Consider the following 19,957-nt stretch of genomic DNA (forward strand, 5'->3'; position numbering starts at 1 on the left):
GTTGTCTTATATTTGCGACTACTCTTATTACTTTGACCTCTGCCCGTCTAATTTCGTGTGTATGCAATTCAGTTTTGTAAACATGTACAGTATATCATTCAAGTTATTACCCCTAACACAGCGGTCGTCAGCTCAGAGCATCCTGAGGCTAGCGTCTCTTACCCGCGGAGAACACAGTGCACCATGGTGCACTCGTAGCTGCTAGCGAGTATGCTCTCTACCTCTTCTTGCTGCACGACGGGGCACACGGGACGGCTCCGCTTATCCTTCGCACATTTCAGCGAGTGCTGACGACCACTGCCCTAACACATACAGCATTGCAGGTATCATGGACAGCACACCTCCAGTACATCTTGTTGCCATCCTGATTTACACGCCTCAAATAGTAGTCAAAATTGTTGTGCACCAGAATTTTTTTTCTTTTGCCGAATCTACAGTGTAAGTGTTCATTGTGAATTTCTAAATTTCCATTTGGTTCCTTTAATTACATTATATAGGATACATAATTTACATTATTTTGTAGTAGACATTATTATACAGTAGGCATTTTGTCTTTAAATTTTCACTGTAGACCTTATTGTAAATTAAACCTTTCATATGTAGACTTATTTCCTGTAGATATTCATTTTTTATGGAACTCTTTTCAAGTAGACTTATTTCTCGGTAGTCTTATTAACAGTTACATCTACGTCCGTAGACCTAATGTCTGGAAAGCGTGTTTCGTTGCTATGGTAGCCTAACTGTGTCACGCTTGTATAAACAATAATTGTTGTTCAGAATACAGACTGCAGTAGGAGAGTAATTTTAATATTTTTTACAATTATTTTACCTTTACAAATTCGAATTTGCAATAGAAAATATGCATATGCATTGAGAAGATATCGAACGTTACATGGATTGAGAAACGGACCTTGCTCTATAAAATCATTTCGGAAATTGATGAAAAAATTTGAGGAAATTGGTTCAGTTGCCAATAGAAAACGATCGGGTAGACCAAAATTGGTAGAAAACGAGGTGAGTGCAACTCTTACTGTCTGGTGTGGTTTTACGTCACATTTCATAATAGGACCGTATTTCTACGAAGAAATTAAAAATGACAAATAAAAACAGTGACGGTAATCGAGCAGCAATATTTTAAAAAATGTTGCAACACTTTGCAATACCAGCTTTACAGAATCATGAAATCGAAAACATTTTTCCATGCAAGCCGGCGATCCACCTCACATACACAATAATGTAAAACACTATTGCGCAACACATTTGGTGATCGAGTAATTAGTAGGCATTTTCTGAATAGTTTACCTTCTAGGTCACCAGACAAATCCAGCTGGCTACTGGTTATGGGGTTATCTAAAAGAAAAGATATTTCTTAGGAGACCTACAACACGTGAGGAACTGAAACAGTCAATATCGGATGTCATTGAAAACATCCCTAGAACTGTGCTTACTAATGCCGTTTATAGCATAGAAGAAAGACTATTTCTTATTGAAGAACACGGTGGTGGTCATATTTAATTTTTTCGTGTTTTAATAATATCTCATTTCTTTACGAATAAATTGATATTATCTTTGTGGAATCTAAAAATTTGATAAACTTATTACCATTTCAAAATGGGAACTTACTTTTCAATAACCTTATATATACACCAGAATATGCAGTTTTTATAATTGAAATAGGAAAATATGTATGCAGTACAAATAAATCTTAAAATACGCAATCATAATTGTACTAACAAATACAGTATGTATTAAGTGAGTGATTACTAATGTCATGATAATCGAAGAAAACCACTTTGCCATATATGTTAAATTAGTTTGCATGCAATATTCATTACGCATAAATCCGGTCTCTAATTATAATTTTCATAAAACTACAGCAACTCGAGTTAATTTCACTGAGAAAAAAAAGAGACAGTTCCTACTTACAAAATTAAACTGTTTTTTATAGACGTATAACTTTCACGTCTGCAAAGGTACTGTAACACAGAAATAAGGGGGGGGGGGGAGAGAGAGAGAGAGAGAGAGAGAGAGAGAGAGAGAGGTAGCGAATAACAAAATGTCAAAATTTGTTCAAGACGAAACGTTAGAAGGGAGGAACCTAGAGAGACATGAATAACGTGCTGAGCGTTACCTGGATGATGGGCATATGCTTCTTGGAAGCAGTCGCCTGCTGCTTGTGGAGGTCGTCTGTGGATCCTTGGGGCGACCGCAGGGCGCGTATGCACGCCATCCTGGATTATTTTCATCTACAGGTTTTGGCACAGGCGCAACAGCGATTATGATTTCCAGAGAGCCACAACAACGCTTGTCACTCTGCTACATTGTCTTGGTGGCGTGGGACGTACTACAGCAAAGGACCGCAGCCCCAAACTGGCTCGCCATGTCCTCTTATCTGGCAGCTCGCCTGCAATATAAGATTAAATAACTGAAAATTTAATGAATATAAGGGCGAACGTTTAATTCAACAGATCATCCCGTTTAATTTACGATGTGCATTTCATAATAATTGCATGTCTTATTTAAGAACTTATAATATTGTAAATGAGAGTACCGTAATTTCCCATAACTATGGTCGAGGCACCCAACTATAGTCCAAAACGCATTATGTACTAGTTAGTCACCCAAGAGTTCGGTGTTTGCCATTTAAGGCGCCACTGTGATGGAATTATGTTCCCTATAGATGCTTCTATCTACCATTAGACGTGACAATGATATGGATACTTAACAAGGTCAGTGTGCATCGTTCTATTGAATGTGTGAAGACACGAAATCATTCAGTTTGTGTTTGTCTGTTTTATTAAGCTCTCCTCTGTAGAACTGGTAAATTATAGATATATGATTGTTTGTACAATTAAACCTGGCTATATAGTGTATACTTTCACGTAATAATTAGACTGGCAGAGGTTAAGGACTCTGCGTGAAAAATGTTTAACCTTAAGGCTAGAAGTCTGTCCTCAACTATGTACCACAATTTTTCGTGGACCATAGTTGTATTTCATTTTGAAATATTTGTTTTAATGAAATGTGAACAATTTGATTATTTACTTCTGCAAATACGGTATCTCAGTATATTCTAAAACACCATTTAACATTATAGTCCAGTAAATAAAGAAGCAGGCTGTTCCAGCATCAGTGGTACTAGCACGAATAATGCCCGGTAAAACGAAAACTACAGGGTAGAAGGATCACAACCGTCCCTGTAAGTGACTACGAGAGCGATGAAATTGAATTGGATAAAGATTATGATGTTTCCGGTGTGCTCTCCATATTTAAAGTCAGTGAGTCACATGTGGAAAAGAAGACGAAATCTGTTAAAATAATGCTAAAGGCACATAGTTATATGGTAGTTACTTATGAGGAGGAATTGTGGCCAAGGAAAGTTTTGGAAGTGAAGTTGCTTCATGTATAGTTTTTTTTTATTTTTAGTGGGTTATTTTACGACGCTTTATCAACATCTAGGTTATTTAGCGTCTGAATGAGATGAAGGTGACAATTCTAGTGAAATGAGTCCGGGGTCCAACACCGAAAGTTACCTAGCATTTGCTCATATTGGGTTGAGGGAAAACCTCAACCAGGTAACTTGCCCCGACTGGGAATCAAACCCGGGCCACCTGGTTTCGCGGCCAGACGCGCTGACCGTTACTCCACAGGTGTGGACTTCATGCATAGTAAGAAGCGGCAATTATTGAGGTGGCGAGAAATGGAAGACATTTTATTCTATAGAAAGGAAAACATAATAAAACAAATTGAGATCCCATATGAGTCTCGAAAAAGAAAGATCTATTTTCAATTTCAGAATTACAAGAGAAGTGGAGATTCAAAGGATAGAAATAAGCCTACTGAATATAGTTCTCAGTATGGTAAATAAACATTATCAGTGAATTTATTTGCATAATATTTTGCTAAGAATGTGTTAGTTTATTTTGATACCGTACTTTTGTTCTTTAATACACACTCACCAGCAAAAAAAAAAAAAAAAAAAAAAAAAAAAGGGCCAACTACATTTTATTTAAAATTTTTTAAAACTGTAGGATTTTTTAAATAATTGTAGGTATGCTGAGGTTCATTTAGTTATTCATTTATTTTGTGACACGTAACAATGTAATACTGAATACGTAATAGTCAACAATGATCTGAAAAGGAGATTCATTCTTCTTGCATGTGTCTAAACTTCTCGGACTCATTTCAAGCTATGATGAAGAAGTCTACAGACTGGTAAGCTCTCTTGAGGCAGTAATGGAGTACTTCATTGTATACAAATGTCACTAAATCCTACCGATTCAGCAAAATGGTTGCATTGATAGAAGATGGGAATAGTCAGCGTTATGTGGCTGCAGTTCTTGGGACCAGAAGAGCCTTCCAGAAAATAAGACAAGTTAACGTGTGTGAGAGAACTGTAAGCAGACGTCTGGATGAATGTGGGCTGAATTCCAGAAGACCAGCTAAAGGCCCAGAATTGCTCCAGCAACATCGTGTTGAACGATTACGTTTTGCTCACAATAATGCTAATTGGAACCTTGGGCAGTGGTGACGAGTGCGCTTCACAGATGAATCGAGATTTAGTTTACAGATGGACGTGAAAGAGTGTGGAGAAGAGAAGGAGAACGTCTTTCTTCATGTGTCTTCAGTTCACGTGTGAGTTTCCAAGGTGGATCAGTAATGGTATGGGATGGCATTTCGTATGAAGCTCACACAGAACTGGTTTTCATTAATGGAGGTACTTTGACTGCTCCAAGATACATCGAAGGTCTAATTTAACATGTGGTACCATATGCCCCACTTATTGGTGAAAAGTTCCTGTTAATGAATGACAATGCTCGCCCTCATGCTACAAGAATCGTTGATGAGTTCCTTCACGACATTGGATTGAATAGGATGGCATGACCAGCAAGAAGTCCTGATATAAACCCTATTGAACATGTGTGGGTTTTTCACGACGTTGGATTGAATAGGATGGTATGGCCAGCAAGAAGTCCTGATATAAACTTTATTGAACATGTGTGGGGAATGCTAGGGAAGCGAGTTAGAAGTCGACTAATTCCTCACAGCAACTTACAACAGCTCCGAAATGTTCTAATTAAAGAATGGAATAGTATCGACCAGACTGACATCCAGAATCTGATCGAAAGGTTGAATCGGCGAATGGTAACAGTCATACAGTCACGGGGAGGCAATATCCGCTATTAGTAACATCTGGGTGGCCACAAAATCAGTTGAACATTTGGAAGAAAATTGAAACAATTTGTAAGTTTTTACACCTTTTAATTATATCCATTGTTTGGCGTTGAAAATAATAGCGCAAGTGATAATAAAAAAGAGTTTTTTTTTCTGGGCAGCAATGTTTTCTTCGTTTCATAATGGATTTTCTGATTCTCACCTCATAAAAAAAAAAAAAATTGAGAAACTTTAAGTGGCCCGGTATTTTTGCCGGTGAGTGTAGTTGTTCATTATTGTAGGAAAATTATGTTCAGATTTCACTTGTTTATTGTGTATTTATGCAATGTGTACTAATAAAAAGAATCCATGTACTTTTCATTTATTTTTAGTATTTCTGTGCTATATTATGTTTCTACCCTTAAATTAGAAACTCAATGTATTCATTTACGAATAATTACAGCTTCAGCTATAGTCCATTCATGCTTTCAAGCGTGAATATATGAGTGGACCATAGTTGGGCAACTCAGAATACAACTATGTACCAATGCTTATTATTTTTTAACACTTGTAATTAAATAATTTCAAACACATATGCCGATATTTATTTAATATACACTTACAAGAGTACGAAGCCAAAATTTTACTTAATCTGGATGAATAATATTGAATATACAAAGAAAAATGCGACAAATGTGGACCATAGTTAGGGGAAACTATCAGATTTCGAGCGATGGCATTGCTGACTGAAGTACCTAATACATCTGCCTATAAACTCCGCAATATGTAAAATAGCATGAGTTAATAGTAGATAACATCTCGTTACAATTTTCTATAATGTTTTATTATTATTATTATTATTATTATTATTATTATTATTATTATTATTATTATTATGTTAGATTACTACTGCTATTGCTACTGCTACTACTACTTATAGCTTTTAAGGAACTCGGAGGTTCTTTGCCGCCCTTACATAAGCCCGCCATCGGACCCTATACTGAGCAAGATTAATCCAGTCTCTACAATCATATCCCAACTCCCTCAAATATATTTTAATATTATCCTCCCATCTACGTCTCGGCATCCCCAAAGGTCTTTTTCCCTTCGGCCTCCAAACTAACACTCTATATGCATTTCTGGATTCGCCCATATGTGCTACATGCCCAGCCCATCTCAAACGTATGGATTTAATGTTCCTAATTATGTCAGGTGAAGAATACAATGCGTGCAGTTCTGCGTTGTGTAACTTTCGCCATTCTCCTACAACTTCATCCCTCTTAGTCCCAAATATTTTCCTAAACATCTTATTCTCAAACAACCTTAACCTCTGTTCCTCTCTCAAAGTGAGAGTCCAAGTTTCACAATCATACAGAACAACTGGTAATTAACTGTTTTATAAATTCTAACTTTCAGCTTTTTTGAGAGCAGACTGGATGACAAAAGCTTCTCAACCGTATAATAACAGACATTTCCCATATTTCTTCTGCGTTTAATTTCCTCCCGAGTGTAATTTATATTTGTCACTATTGCTCCAAGATATTTGAATTTTTCCACCTCTTCAAAGGATAAGTTTCCAATTTTTATATTTCCATTTTGTACAATATTCTGGCCACGAGACATAAATATATACGTCTTTTCGGAATTTGCTTCCAAACCTATCTCTTTACTTGCTTCAAGTAAAATTCCCATATTTTCGCTAATCGTTTGTGGATTTTCTCCTAACATATTATTATTAGTATTAATGCCATCATTTAATAAATTTATTTGTAAACAAACTTACCTGTGTCAAATTCGGCTTTATGTATACCGATTTCTTTCGGAAATCAGGTTAACATAAAATGTGGAATAGGAGAAACATTGTTTAACAACATTCAAAATAGTATTGCAACTCTTTACAAAGCAAGGTACACTAATAATAATAATAATAATAATAATAATAATAATAATAATAATAATAATAATAATAACAATAATAATAACAATAATAATAATAATAATTCACTGATAATGCAATCATATTAAGTGAACATGTAATACATGAAGGACAAAAAACAACCGGACACATTTTTATGTCATAATGTTGACGAAATATTTTTGGTGTATAATACTCGTATTATAGTAAGAATTTGTTGTTATAGCAATGTATGGAGTATCTGTACTGTTTTTGTTGCCATGTAGATAAATAAACAAGCCATTTTTATCCAATATTCTGTTTTTGTGTAGAAAGTCTCATTTATACCAAAATTTGTTTCGTACATTTTGTGTATTATTATCGTTAGTTCTTTACGTCTACTTATTGTGAGTGTACAGTAGTCAGGTTTGTCTTTTTAAAAAATGCTACCAGAAGATGTGGCTGGAGCTGTAGCACTAAATGATGATGGACGCAATGTACGTTACATCGCAAATGTAATGAATATAGTTAGAAATACAATCCATGATGTCATAAAACGGTATAGAGAGACACAAGAGTATACCAGGAATCCAGATTCAGGCCGTCTGAGGTACAAATAAAAATGAAGACAGGTATATGGTGATATCAGTTCTTAGGGAGCGCACCCTGCCAGCTACGATTGTAGCCCAACGATTTGTCGATATGTATGGACGATCGATTTCAGCCGAAACAGTTAAAAAAAAGTTGAAAGCAAGAGACTGATAAAAAGTAAATCTGGAATTGGCTCTAGGTTGTTCAGGATGCATAGCTTTGAAAGATTACTTTTTGCACGTGATCACAGAGGTTGGAGAAATTAACAATGGAGCTGTGTTCTGTTCACAGACGAGTCCCGTTGGAGACGGAGAGGCAAACGATTTTCTCAATGCTGCTTTTTTTAAAAGTCATTATTTAGGGATGGCGGAGTTATGGTTTGGGCAGGAATATCTATGAACGCTCGTACTGAAGATGGGATTTTAACAGCTAATAGATACATTAATGAATGTTTGGCTGTTCATATCGTTCCATTTGGTTCCTATATAGGCCACAATTTTTTCTTAATGCACGATAATGCACATCCGCATGTTCCTCACGCGGTCAGATATCTCCAAGAGGTGGAAATTCATGTGCTGCCATGACCATCAATGAGTCCCGACATGAATTCAATTGAACACGTGTGAGGCATGTTGGTACGGCGTGTCAGAAAAAGACAGCCGCCGTTAGAAAGTTTACAGGATTTGTGGCGAGCATTTTTCAAGAATGGAATAATATTCCACAACATGTCAAGACGTATGAATGCAGTTATTCAAGCAAGCACCAGAGGTAACACACGTTATTAAAACATATTTTCAATGTTTCAAGCACTGAAGAATTAACTCAAAGTTGAAACAGAAGTTGGCATGGTGATTTACATCTTTTGTGGCTTTTCTTTAGAGGGTTAAATTTTTGCTTCTGTTATTGTGATTTGCTGTTGTTTAGTCAACTGTTCGAAGACAAGTCTGAACCTCACAAGTGATACCAAAAAGGCACCACTTATGAGGCAACTAGACCAGGAGATAATGGGGTAGAGTGGCCAGTTCCTTTCCCCCTCCATTACATACATCGCCCACTAGCTACATATTGCACTAGTCCGACATCAGATGTAGGCAAACAATTGTCCTTCCTCTGACACATATCGTCAAGTGAGATGTACTGCCTGATAATAGATGTACAATAATGGCAAAAAAACCGGACCGACCCTTGTAACTGATTTTAGAGCCTTGTTCACTCCAGAGTACGATAGACTGGTAACTAAGACTTTCGTGGTTCGAATCCTGCCTGGGAAGGAAAGTTTTTTTTGTTCCTTATTAAAATTTATTCCCAATACTTTTCGATTACAGCGATATTTTACTACTTAATTAACTTATTATTCCCAGAACATGAATTTTACCAGCAATCGAAAAGTATTGGGAATAAATTTGAATAAGGAACAAAAACAAAAAAGTTTCCTTCCCAGGCAGGATTCGAACCACGAAAGTCTTAGTTACCAGTCTATCGTGCTCTGGAGTGAATAAGGCTCTGAAATCAGCTACAATGGTCGGTCCGGTTTTTTTTGCCACTACTGTACATATCAGCCAGAACCTCAATCAGAGAATATATTGTGATTTAATGTGTTGAATTAAACAATATTTTGTTTAAATGCGTCTTCTTTCGTTTTAAAATAATTAACAACTAGGCCTACTACAAAGACAATTCATGAAAAAAAAATAGAATTCTAGAAAGATAATAATAATAGTTTTTAATAATAATAATAGTTTTATTTTTCCTGGCAGATTCACGACCATCGGGCCTTCTCTTCCACTCAACCAGGATCAAAGCACATACAGAAAAATACATACCGGTATACAAGTATTAACTTAAAATAATAATAGTAATAATAATAATAATAATAATAATAACAAATAAAATTTAAAAAATGGGTTGAGCATTTTAATATTATATTAAATGGTGAGGAATACATTGTAATGGAGATGGAAAACGAAGAAGAGGTTCATTTGGAGCCCCAAGATTTGGAAAATGAGAACACCATCATTGATCCTCCCAATCTTCATGAAGTTAGAGAAGCTATTAAAAAGCTGAAAAATAACAAAGCCCCTGGCTCTGATGAAATAGCTGCTGAGCTGGTTAAACATGGCGGAGAAGGCTTATATACCTTTTTATATGAGCTGATAAGGGATATCTGGAATAATGAAAAGTTATCACATACTTGGCATATGAGTTTGTCAAAGTGGAAAACTATATAAATTTGGAAATATGATTATATCAGTGTGTTTTCCGCAGAGGTAAAGAGACCATTGATCAAATATTTTGTATAAGGCAGATCCTGGAAAAATATTTGGAATATGGAATCAACCTTTATTTATTATTTATAGAGTATGAGTCTGCCTATGATTCAGTTATGAGGAGTGAACTGTACAAGGGACTTAGAGAACTTAAGGTCCTCAAAAAATTAATCAATCTATTGAAATTAAGCATGGAAAAAACAGAATTTATGGTAAAAATGCAAGGGGATTTATCTAGAGCATTTTAATAAAAAAAAAAGGTCTAAGACAGGACGATTCGTTGGCATGTTTACTTTTTAATGTAGTTCTTGAAGTGACCATCAGAAAGAGTAACATAGATACATCTGGTATTATCATGAATAAATGGTCCAGCTGATGGCTTATGCTGACGATATAATAATAGCCAGTCGGACATATGAAAGAGTGGAGGAAACCTTTTTGAGTTTTGAAAAAACTTCAGCTTCATTTGGCTTGAAAATAAATCAAAAGAAGACCAAACTGATGATAACCTCAACTTCAAAGGCCAGAAGAGAAATATTTGGACGGAGTATCCAATTGGCAACATTTAAGTTCGAGATAGTTGATGAATTTGTGTATCTTGGGTCCCTGATAAAAAAAATAACATTATTTTAGATGAAGAGATCAGTAGGAGACTTGTTTTAGCGAATAGAGCATATAAGTACTAAAAAAGGTGTTTAATTCTAAACTGTTATCACGAAAGACAAAAATTCAGATTTATAAAACATTAGTTGTGCCAGTTTTATTATATGCAACCGAGACATGGTCATGATTAAAAATAAAGAAAATCGATTGAACGCATTTGAACGGAAAATTTTGAGGAAGATATTTGGGCCCGTGAATGACAATGGTGTATGGAGAAAAAAGTTTAATTAATGATGCGGAAAATTAAGATCAATAGACTGAGATGGGCGGGTCATGTGACAGGGATGGAACCAAATAACTCAGTAATGCATATCTTCTCAGCAAATCCTGAAGCAAGGAGGAAAGTGGGACGACCGAAGACCAGATGGTTGGACTGTCTTGAGAGGGATTTGAAAATCATGGGTGTCAGGAATCGGAAGAACAAGGCAATCGATAGGAACTAATGGCGAGACATTTTTAAGCAGGCCGCCAAGACTCGACCAGGATTGTAGCTCCAGGGATAATGATGATGATGATGATGATGATTATGATAATGATGATGATGATGATGACTACAAAGACAATTTGTATTTTATTACAAAATATAAGCACATTTAAAAGTTTCCGGTTTTTTGTCCCTGAATATAGTTATATAGTATTTACTTATTTTATCGCTCGCTTGCTTGCTTGCTTGTTTATTTATTTATTATATAATGAACGAAACTATTCTATATTCGTATACAAACAAAATAAATCCGTTGCGTGTCAGGCCATAGAGTGAAAAAGTCGATCAGCCGATTGCTAGCCTGATGTCCATATGCCTCAACAAAGGTGAACGAACATCCAATCAGTACGAAGGGTAACGTATGGTTAGCACGATGATTCCCTCACCCAGCCGTTATAGCTGGCTTTCGAAATCGGATTTCGCTACTTACAGTAGCTCGCCAAATTCATCATGATGCTGAGTAAGATATACTGACCGAAATTTCATGAGAACATTTCTTCCCTCCATGAAGACATGAGCCAGTGCTTATTTAAAGCTAGTCCAAGGCATGACTATGACACGTAGTTGTATTCGTATAGGAGGCCTATAGTCCTACATACGACTATTAAAGCGGGAAGCTAAGGAGACTTCCCGGTTGACTCAAAATATGTTTTCTAAACATGCGACAGATGACTCAGGAAACTGCACAACACAACAAAGCAATTGATGGGATTGTCATCTGTTACATACCATCTGTGAATGAACAAGGATAACGCGGGAGATAATAATTGACTAATCGACAACAAAATCTTATGACGTCAGTGATATTTGTCACTGAACACACTGAAGAAAGAATGTTTGCGAGGAGATGCATATTCAGTTCATTAAAAAGTGAAATGACTGAGGTCTTCGAAGTGCTGTATAGCCTAAGCTTCGCTGAAATAATCTCAAAGGCAGTTCCATGAAGTTGTATGCATATAAACAAATATCAGGCATTTCAAATTCAGTTCATAAATATTTCGGAATAACAAAAGTTCATTTTTCAGGAGATGTGTTCTATAGGTCGACAAGATAGAAAAGACTCCTAGTTGTTTATATACCCACGTGATCGAAGAGGGAAAAGACGTCACAGGCAAGTAGTTCGTTAAGCTGGGTTACACTATATAGTAGACTTCGGAGTTCGATCCTTACTGCGAGTCCCATACAGTCGTCGATATAGGCTTTTTATTTATCTGCATACTGTAATAGTTCGCATTGTCCATAACAATGATTGATTTACAAAGCATATTACGTAGAACTTTTGTTTCTACCCATTTCGTGAAATTGGAGCATTCATGTCGCCATGATAGTCGCCGGTCTTCTGCTTTGATCAGAACATTAGCAAAGCAATTTTTACAAAGCCATTTTCACTTCTTGCATCAGCTATAATCAGTCTTAGTCCTTCACCCATAAACGTTGTGACCCCCGCTTCGTCATCACATTGCCAACATGATCTTGTCCCTAACCTTGTGGCCAGTATTTATCTAATATCTAAATATATAGAGCCTAATATCCCTCTTCTGTTGACGGTATTTTTGAATTGCACGGAGGTAATTAGCAAGCCAGGAAACGATCTCGGCTTTTTCAATAAGAAATTTTTTTCTTGACACACATTTCTTCCATTTGAAGCCTAGTCAAACAATGAGTTTCCTCAGGTACTCCCTGCTGTACTTTAAACTTCCACTGTTCTGTAAATCACCATTCAGTGTTTCCAGAGTTGGTACAGTTCTCTTTACAGTATAATACTCGTATCTTTTCCTCCTAACAAGTCCCTCAGCAACGTAATCGGTCTCCTTTTTCTTCTGTCTTTCTTCAGACTTCCCCTTAGGGGTAAAAAATTTGATCTGACCACTAGTGGTTCCTTTAATACTTTCTTCACCCAACTGAACAAATTCCCGAAGCTTCACTTGTCGCTTGAATAATGTAGGCCTATTTCAAATTAAACCCTTTTGTTCTTGCAAATATTTCGCAACATTATAATGTCATAAATAATTGCCTAGCATCGTTTTTCAATAGTCTGCCGGCAACACTACGCTTATGATTCATTCTTACACCTTAATTGAGATTTAATTACAAATAAGGAAGTATTATGTACTCGTATATAAAAAGAGATTCAAAAGAAATTAAAATAAAATTTTAACAAATTGAAGAAAATTATTATCACAAAAAAAATTAAGATCAAGACGTCCAAACGTAATAAACAATAGAAAATACTAAACAAATATGAAGATGGATAAGGTGTATATTAATGCAAAATGAAAAACTCAGCTTAAACCTGTAATTAATAAATATTCAGAACCACAAATACAGTACTGTGTAAAACTACTTTGATGCGAGACGATCTGACACGGAGCGACTCTAAAACACAACTGATCCCCACCACCATATCCTGCGCAGTACAGATAAGTGGTATGTGGCGTAGGATCTTTTCTACCTCTACCTGTAGGAAACATAACAGCAAGATCTAAAACTTCTGTTTTAATATATAATTTTTATTAAATAATTTCTTCCGATATACTCGTATATGCAACCTTAATTTTAGATTTTTGTGAGATGCGTGGATTTTTTAAGCTCTATGTGATGTCTTATTTAAGAGTTTTCAGCATGTTTTAGTATAAAGTACTTCTAATTTAACATAGAAGTTTTTAACAAACATAAGCCTATTGTCCACATGCGAGTTGAGAACCCTTCCATATGTACAAGTCTGGAAAGTAAAATGTAAATATGATTTCTATCAATAAAATTTCGCATACTATTTCCCTATACTGACCAAGATTAATCTAGTCTCTACCATCATATCCCACCTCCCTCAAACACATTTCAATATTATCCTCTCATCTACGATTCGGCCTCCCCAAAGATCTTTTTCCCTCCGGCCTCCCACCTAACACTCTACATGCATTTCTGGATTCGCCCATACATGCTACATGTCCTCCCCATCTCAAACTCTGGATTTAATATTCATAATTTTGTCAGGTGAAGAATACAATGCCTGCAGTTCTACGTTGTATAACTTTCTCCAATCTCCTGTAACTTCAGCCCCCTTAGTCCCAAATATTTTCCTAAGCACCTTATTCTCAAACATCGTCAGCCATATATATATATATACTAACTTACAAATGGATTTTAACGAACACGCAGGTTCATTGCCGCCCTCACAAAAGCCAGCCATCGGTCCCTATCCTGTGCAAAATTAATCCAGTCTCTATATTATATCCCACATCCTTCAAATACATTTTAATATTATCCTCCCATCTACGTCTCGGCCTCCCCAAAGTTCTTTTTCCCTCCGGCCTCCCAACTAACACTCTATAAGCATTTCTGGATTCGACCGTACGTGCTACATGTCCTGCCCATCTCAAACGTCTGGATTTAATGTTCCTAATTATGTCGGGTGAAGAATACTATGCGTGCAGTTCTGCGTTGTGTAACTTTCTCCATTCTCCTGTAACTTCATACCTCTTAACCCCAAATATTTTCCTAAGAATCTTATTCTCAAACACCCTTAATCCCTATTCCTCTCTCAAAGTGAGAGTCCAAGTTTCACAGCCATACAGAACAACCGGTAATATAACTGTTTTATAAATTCTAACTTTCAGACTTCTTGATGGCAGTCTAGATAACAAAAGCTTCTCAACTGAATAATAACAGGCATTTCCCATATTTATTCTGCGTTTAATTTCCTCCCGAGTGTCATTTATATTTGTTACTGTTGCTCCAAGATATTTTAATGTTTCCACCCCTTCGAAGGATAAATTTCAAATTTTTATATTTCCATTTTGTACAGTATTCTGGTCACGAGACATAATCATATACTTTGTCTTTTCGAGATTTACTTCAAAACCTATTGCTTTACTTGCTTCAAGTACAATTTTAGTGTTTTCCCTAATCGTTTGTGGATTTTCCCTTAACATATTCACGACATCCGCATAAACAAGAAGCTGATGTAACCCGTTCAATTCCAAACCCTGTCTGTTATCCTGAACTTGCCTAATGCCATATTCTAGAGCGAAATTAAAAAGTATAGGTGATAGTGCAACTCCTTGCTTAAGCCCGCAGTGAATTGGAAAAGCATCAGACAGAAGCTGGCCTATACAGACTCTGCTGTAAGTTTTATATATATATATATATATATATATATATATATATATATATATATATATATATATACACACACACACACACACACATATGTATACACATATATATGCATATAAACAGGGTGTAAAAAATGGCGAACATGGACATCAAGGCATGATGGACCACTTAAATATAAATCGTTCTATCTTGAAATCTGAATGGGTCAAATGCACAAATTTAGAGTAAATCAACCATTTATGCAGCATTTACAACCTTCCTATTAATCCTTAAGTCATAGAACACATACTGTGCAGTACAATTATAATAACCTTTAAAATTACTCTAATAAAGAGATTTATCAGTTTGCAAGTGGCCTGCCTGGAACCACGTAACATGCTTCGATAATTCTAGTAATGTGTGTTGCCTATGGAAACGGCGTACTCATCGAGAACGCGTTCTAACCTGAGCGGACGTTATAACCTGTAAAAGACTGATTACAACTGCGACACTAGCGCTATGTAAACATAGACAAATTTGTTTTTAATGGGTTATTTAACTACGATGTATTAACTACTAGGTTATTTAGCGTCGATGAAATTAGTGATAGTGAGATGAAATTTGGCGAGAAGAGGCAGAGGATTCGCCATAGATTACCTGACATTTGCCTTACGGTTGGGGAAAATCTCCGAAAAAACCCAACCAGGCAATCGGCCCAAGCGGGAATCGAACCCACACCCGAGCGCAACTCCGGATCTTAAACAAATGTTCGAACCTATTTTGTTCAAAGGTACACTAATTAGTAAAAGTACAGTGCTCAGTGAAGACGTTATGGACTTCACGTTGAATGAATATTGTGACATGTATCAAATACTTGCATTTTTCAATAATCGAACTGGTGTCACTGTAAGAACATATGCAGAAAGATACCCTAACCGTCACCATCCTACGACAAAGGTTTTTCGCGGACTAGATCGTAGCATGAGGGACACAGGTACTGTTTCACCAAAGGCAACAGCAGATAGAGGTCGTCCAAGAGTGCGATGGACTCCACAAATCTTGAAATATGTGCTGCAAACCCAACATTGCGTACACGTGTGGTTGCCAAGCAAATTGGGATTGATCATCGAACTGTACATTTTATATTCCAGAAAGATGGCCTTTATCCATACCATTAAACAGGTATTCACAACTTACTACCTGGAGATCGTCCTCGTTGCATGGAATTCTGCGAATGGATATTAGAAATGAAGCAAAACAATGTGAACGTCCTTCAGAATATCTTATTGACAGGTGAAGCCTTCCTCACATACGAAGGAGTGTTTAATAGTGATAACTCCCACTACTGGGCAGAACGAAATCCACAAATGTCTCGTGAGAGAAATTATTAGATGCAATGGAAATTTAACATTTGGGCTGGGATTAGGAACAAAATAGTTGGATTTTACCTTTTACCTGAATATCTTACTAGTGCAAAGTATAGGACGTTTCTCCGTGTTGTTCTACCTGAGCTACTAGAAATCTGCAGCATAGTGGAGAGTCAGCTCACTACAGTCTGATGGTTAGGCAACAGTTAATACACCAGTTTGGAGCACGTAGGATCGGTCAAGGTAGGCCAGTATCCTGGCCGGCAAGATCTCCGGATCTAATTTCTCTCGATTTTTTTTGTGCATACTTATCAATATGTATTACTTTGCTTTGTGACATTAATAACATACTGTATAAAATAAACAAACGACTAGCAATCAATTCAAAATTGTTTTGTTAACAAGTACTTTTTTCAACATGTGTGATTGCACTTTATGTCAAGAATTACATTTAAAAGAAAGAACATTAGGAACATCAATTCGACATATTTGGTTCACGTGTACGTACACTTTTACAATGCTAATTAACATTCTTCTCTTAAAGAAGATTTACATTTACTGTACACATTGCAAACAAAATAATACATACTGTAAGTCTTTGTACACATGGAATAATAAACATATATTATTTCTACACATAAACACAAATTGTCCAGCATTTTTAAGACGTACAGTAAGAGTATTTCCCTCTCCAACTGTATTTACGTAAATGAATGCAGAAAGCATTAGTTCTAAGGCAGAGAAGTTGCCTACTTAAAAGGCGTCATTGCTGGAAGCCTTTTCGAATTTGTAGCCTGCTAGTGACTGCGCCTGTAGATTCAAAGTATGCAAATTGTCATTCTAAAAGATTCTGTAACTGTGTTCCGTAAGTCTTCCAATAATGAAAATGTTAAAATGTTATGTTTTATTTAACGACGCTCGCAACTGAAGAGGTTATATCAGCGTCGCCGGTTGTGCCGGAATTTTGTCCCGCAGGAGTTCTTTTACATGCCAGTAAATCTACTGACATGAGCCTGTCACATTTAAGCACACTTAAATGCCATCGACCTGGCCCGGGATCGAACCCGCAACCTTGGACATAGAAGGCCAGCGCTATACCAACTCGCCAACCAGGTCGACTTCATTAATGAACTTGATGGTCTATTTAACTTAATAAAACGTGGAGATACAGGCATAGTTTTTATCCTGGATCAGTTTCGATTTGATTACTCTATAGTGTCCTGATGTACGTGTTCGCCATTTTTTACATCTTGTATATATTGAATTGAGGTATTTTTTTATTTGCATTTACATCCATACATGAATACTAAAAAATACTGGCACTTGCTTTTATTTTCATATAGGTAGGCCTAGGCACGTACTGATCCATCATGCCACACACATGTATGTGCCCTACAAAAACTACAATGAAGAAACTTTGAAGAAAGCTGTAGATTATGTCTTAATGAAGCGATTAAGCTAAAGAAAAACGGCCATAAATTACGGAATTTGAATTACAACTTTGAAGAATAAACTGAAAAAAGGCACACAAAAATACCGGGGTCCAAGAGATTTTCAACGATAGGGAGGAGCAATCATTTGTTGATCATCTTATAAAGTTACCAGAGTTTGAGTTTGCTGTGGATGAAACTGATTTTAGAGTGACTGTCCGATATTATCTGCAACGCAAAGGGGTAAGTGTGCCTAAATTCAAGGACAAATACCCCAGCCTCTGAGGTTTCTCCGTGATCATCCTGAATTAACCGTGAGGCTACACAAAATATTAAGGAAGTAAGAGCTGGCATCTCAGCAATACGAATGGGAGAGCATTTTGAGAAAAACTGATCCTCTGAGACCTGTATCGGTGAAGAGGAACAACTATTTTTCAGTCCTAGAGTTAAGTGATTACTACTGAAAATAATTCCTTTGTTATTGTTTGTTTTCCAGTTTTTGTGTCTGCTTTTGTACTCTTCAAATTATTTTTAGAATATGAAAAAAAGAACCTGGTATGATGCATATAATGATTCAAATAATGGACTTAAATTAATAAAAAAAATGGTTCGATATAAATTATCTTTCTATAAACGAAAATAAAACCGTAATTATTCCATTCCCATTATCTAAAAAATGTAACAAACTTCCTAAGTCTATATTAAGTATTAAATTACATAATTCTGATTGTTGCCTTATACAGTGTAAATTTCCGATAAGGAGTTCTCTGAAGTTAAATATTTAGGCATAATTTTCGACAATCATTAATTACCTTTGTAATAAATTACGTAAAATAATATATTATTTTGTTTTATTGAGGAATTATTTGTCAATAAGTTTATTACGCACAATATACTTAACTTTATTTAAATAGATAATTATGTATGGAATAATAAGATGGGGTAGCTTATTTAAATCCAATTTTAATCCACTTTATTTATTACAGAAGAAAATAATTAAAATATGTCTTCATAATCCTATTGATTTTCCATCTCAAAAATTGTTTTTAGACTTTAATGTTCTCAAAATAAGACAAATTTATTATATTGTATTAATAAAATTCATACATAAAAATCGAAATAATTTTGAATTGTATTCTCATAGTTATGAAACAAAAGGCATGAATTCTTTAAGATTGTTTGAACCAAAATGCAACACTGCTACAGTATTTAATCATAGTAGTAATTTAGGCCCAAGAATATATAACAGATTTATATTTAAATATCCTAATCTCGTCAATTCTAATAGTTCTAGTATTAAATTTAAAAAGTTATGTATGGATTTTATAAAAACTGAAATATTGTAAATTTAAATTTATACATTCTTATTACGTAGTAGACATAAGGCAAATTGTATTAGGTACTTCTTAATTTCAATTCAGGAATCCGCCCCTGAGCACGAGTTCTACTCTTTCAGGGGCGAGCTAAAGTTCTTCCGTTTATATTACATTTTATATTACAGTTATTAGCAAAATAAATAAATAAATGAAAATTTTCATGAAATTGTATTATTCGCTTAGTTTATATCCTTCACCTACTGAAAATGATGACTTTTTATACATAGAAATTAGCATTGTTTATTGAGATTCATTTTTCTATGATAATATAGGGGTGACATTGTCTCACTATTTCCTGTAACGGCTTATTCAATGGATTTTGAGATTCGAGACAAAGTCATCCCACGTCGAGATGAGATTGTCCCATTCTTTTAGAAAAAATATATGGACTTAGGAAATGTCAATAATCTCGAAAAAAAAAAAAGGCTTTAAATTATTCATTAGACACTAAACATTTGAGAATAGTATTCTAGAAATAAAAAAAAAATACTTTTCACACAATAAAAATGTTTTAAAGGGGAAAAGGTGCTGAAAATGAGGCAACGTCATGGCTTTCTGTCACGGGTCTCAAAAACGTGTAACAAATAGGCCTAGTAACATAAATAATATAATAATCATGGCGGGGCAGTCCACGGA

At 35.6% G+C, this 19,957-nt stretch overlaps 1 protein-coding gene across 6 annotated transcripts in view; it reads right to left on the bottom strand.

The window, feature by feature from the left end:
• Positions 1-19,957, bottom strand: part of sick (sickie) — a 461,315-nt gene that overhangs the window by 412,914 nt on the left and 28,444 nt on the right. For all 6 annotated transcript variants that reach the window (XM_069838099.1, XM_069838098.1, XM_069838100.1 and 3 more), the window contains exon 2: positions 2,132-2,404. In XM_069838099.1, coding sequence (XP_069694200.1) covers positions 2,132-2,230 — 99 coding nt within the window. In that variant the 5' untranslated portion in view covers positions 2,231-2,404. The remainder of the gene's footprint in view (positions 1-2,131; positions 2,405-19,957) is intronic.

Source organism: Periplaneta americana, chromosome 10, assembly GCF_040183065.1.
Source record: "Periplaneta americana isolate PAMFEO1 chromosome 10, P.americana_PAMFEO1_priV1, whole genome shotgun sequence".
NCBI lineage: Eukaryota > Metazoa > Arthropoda > Insecta > Blattodea > Blattidae > Periplaneta > Periplaneta americana.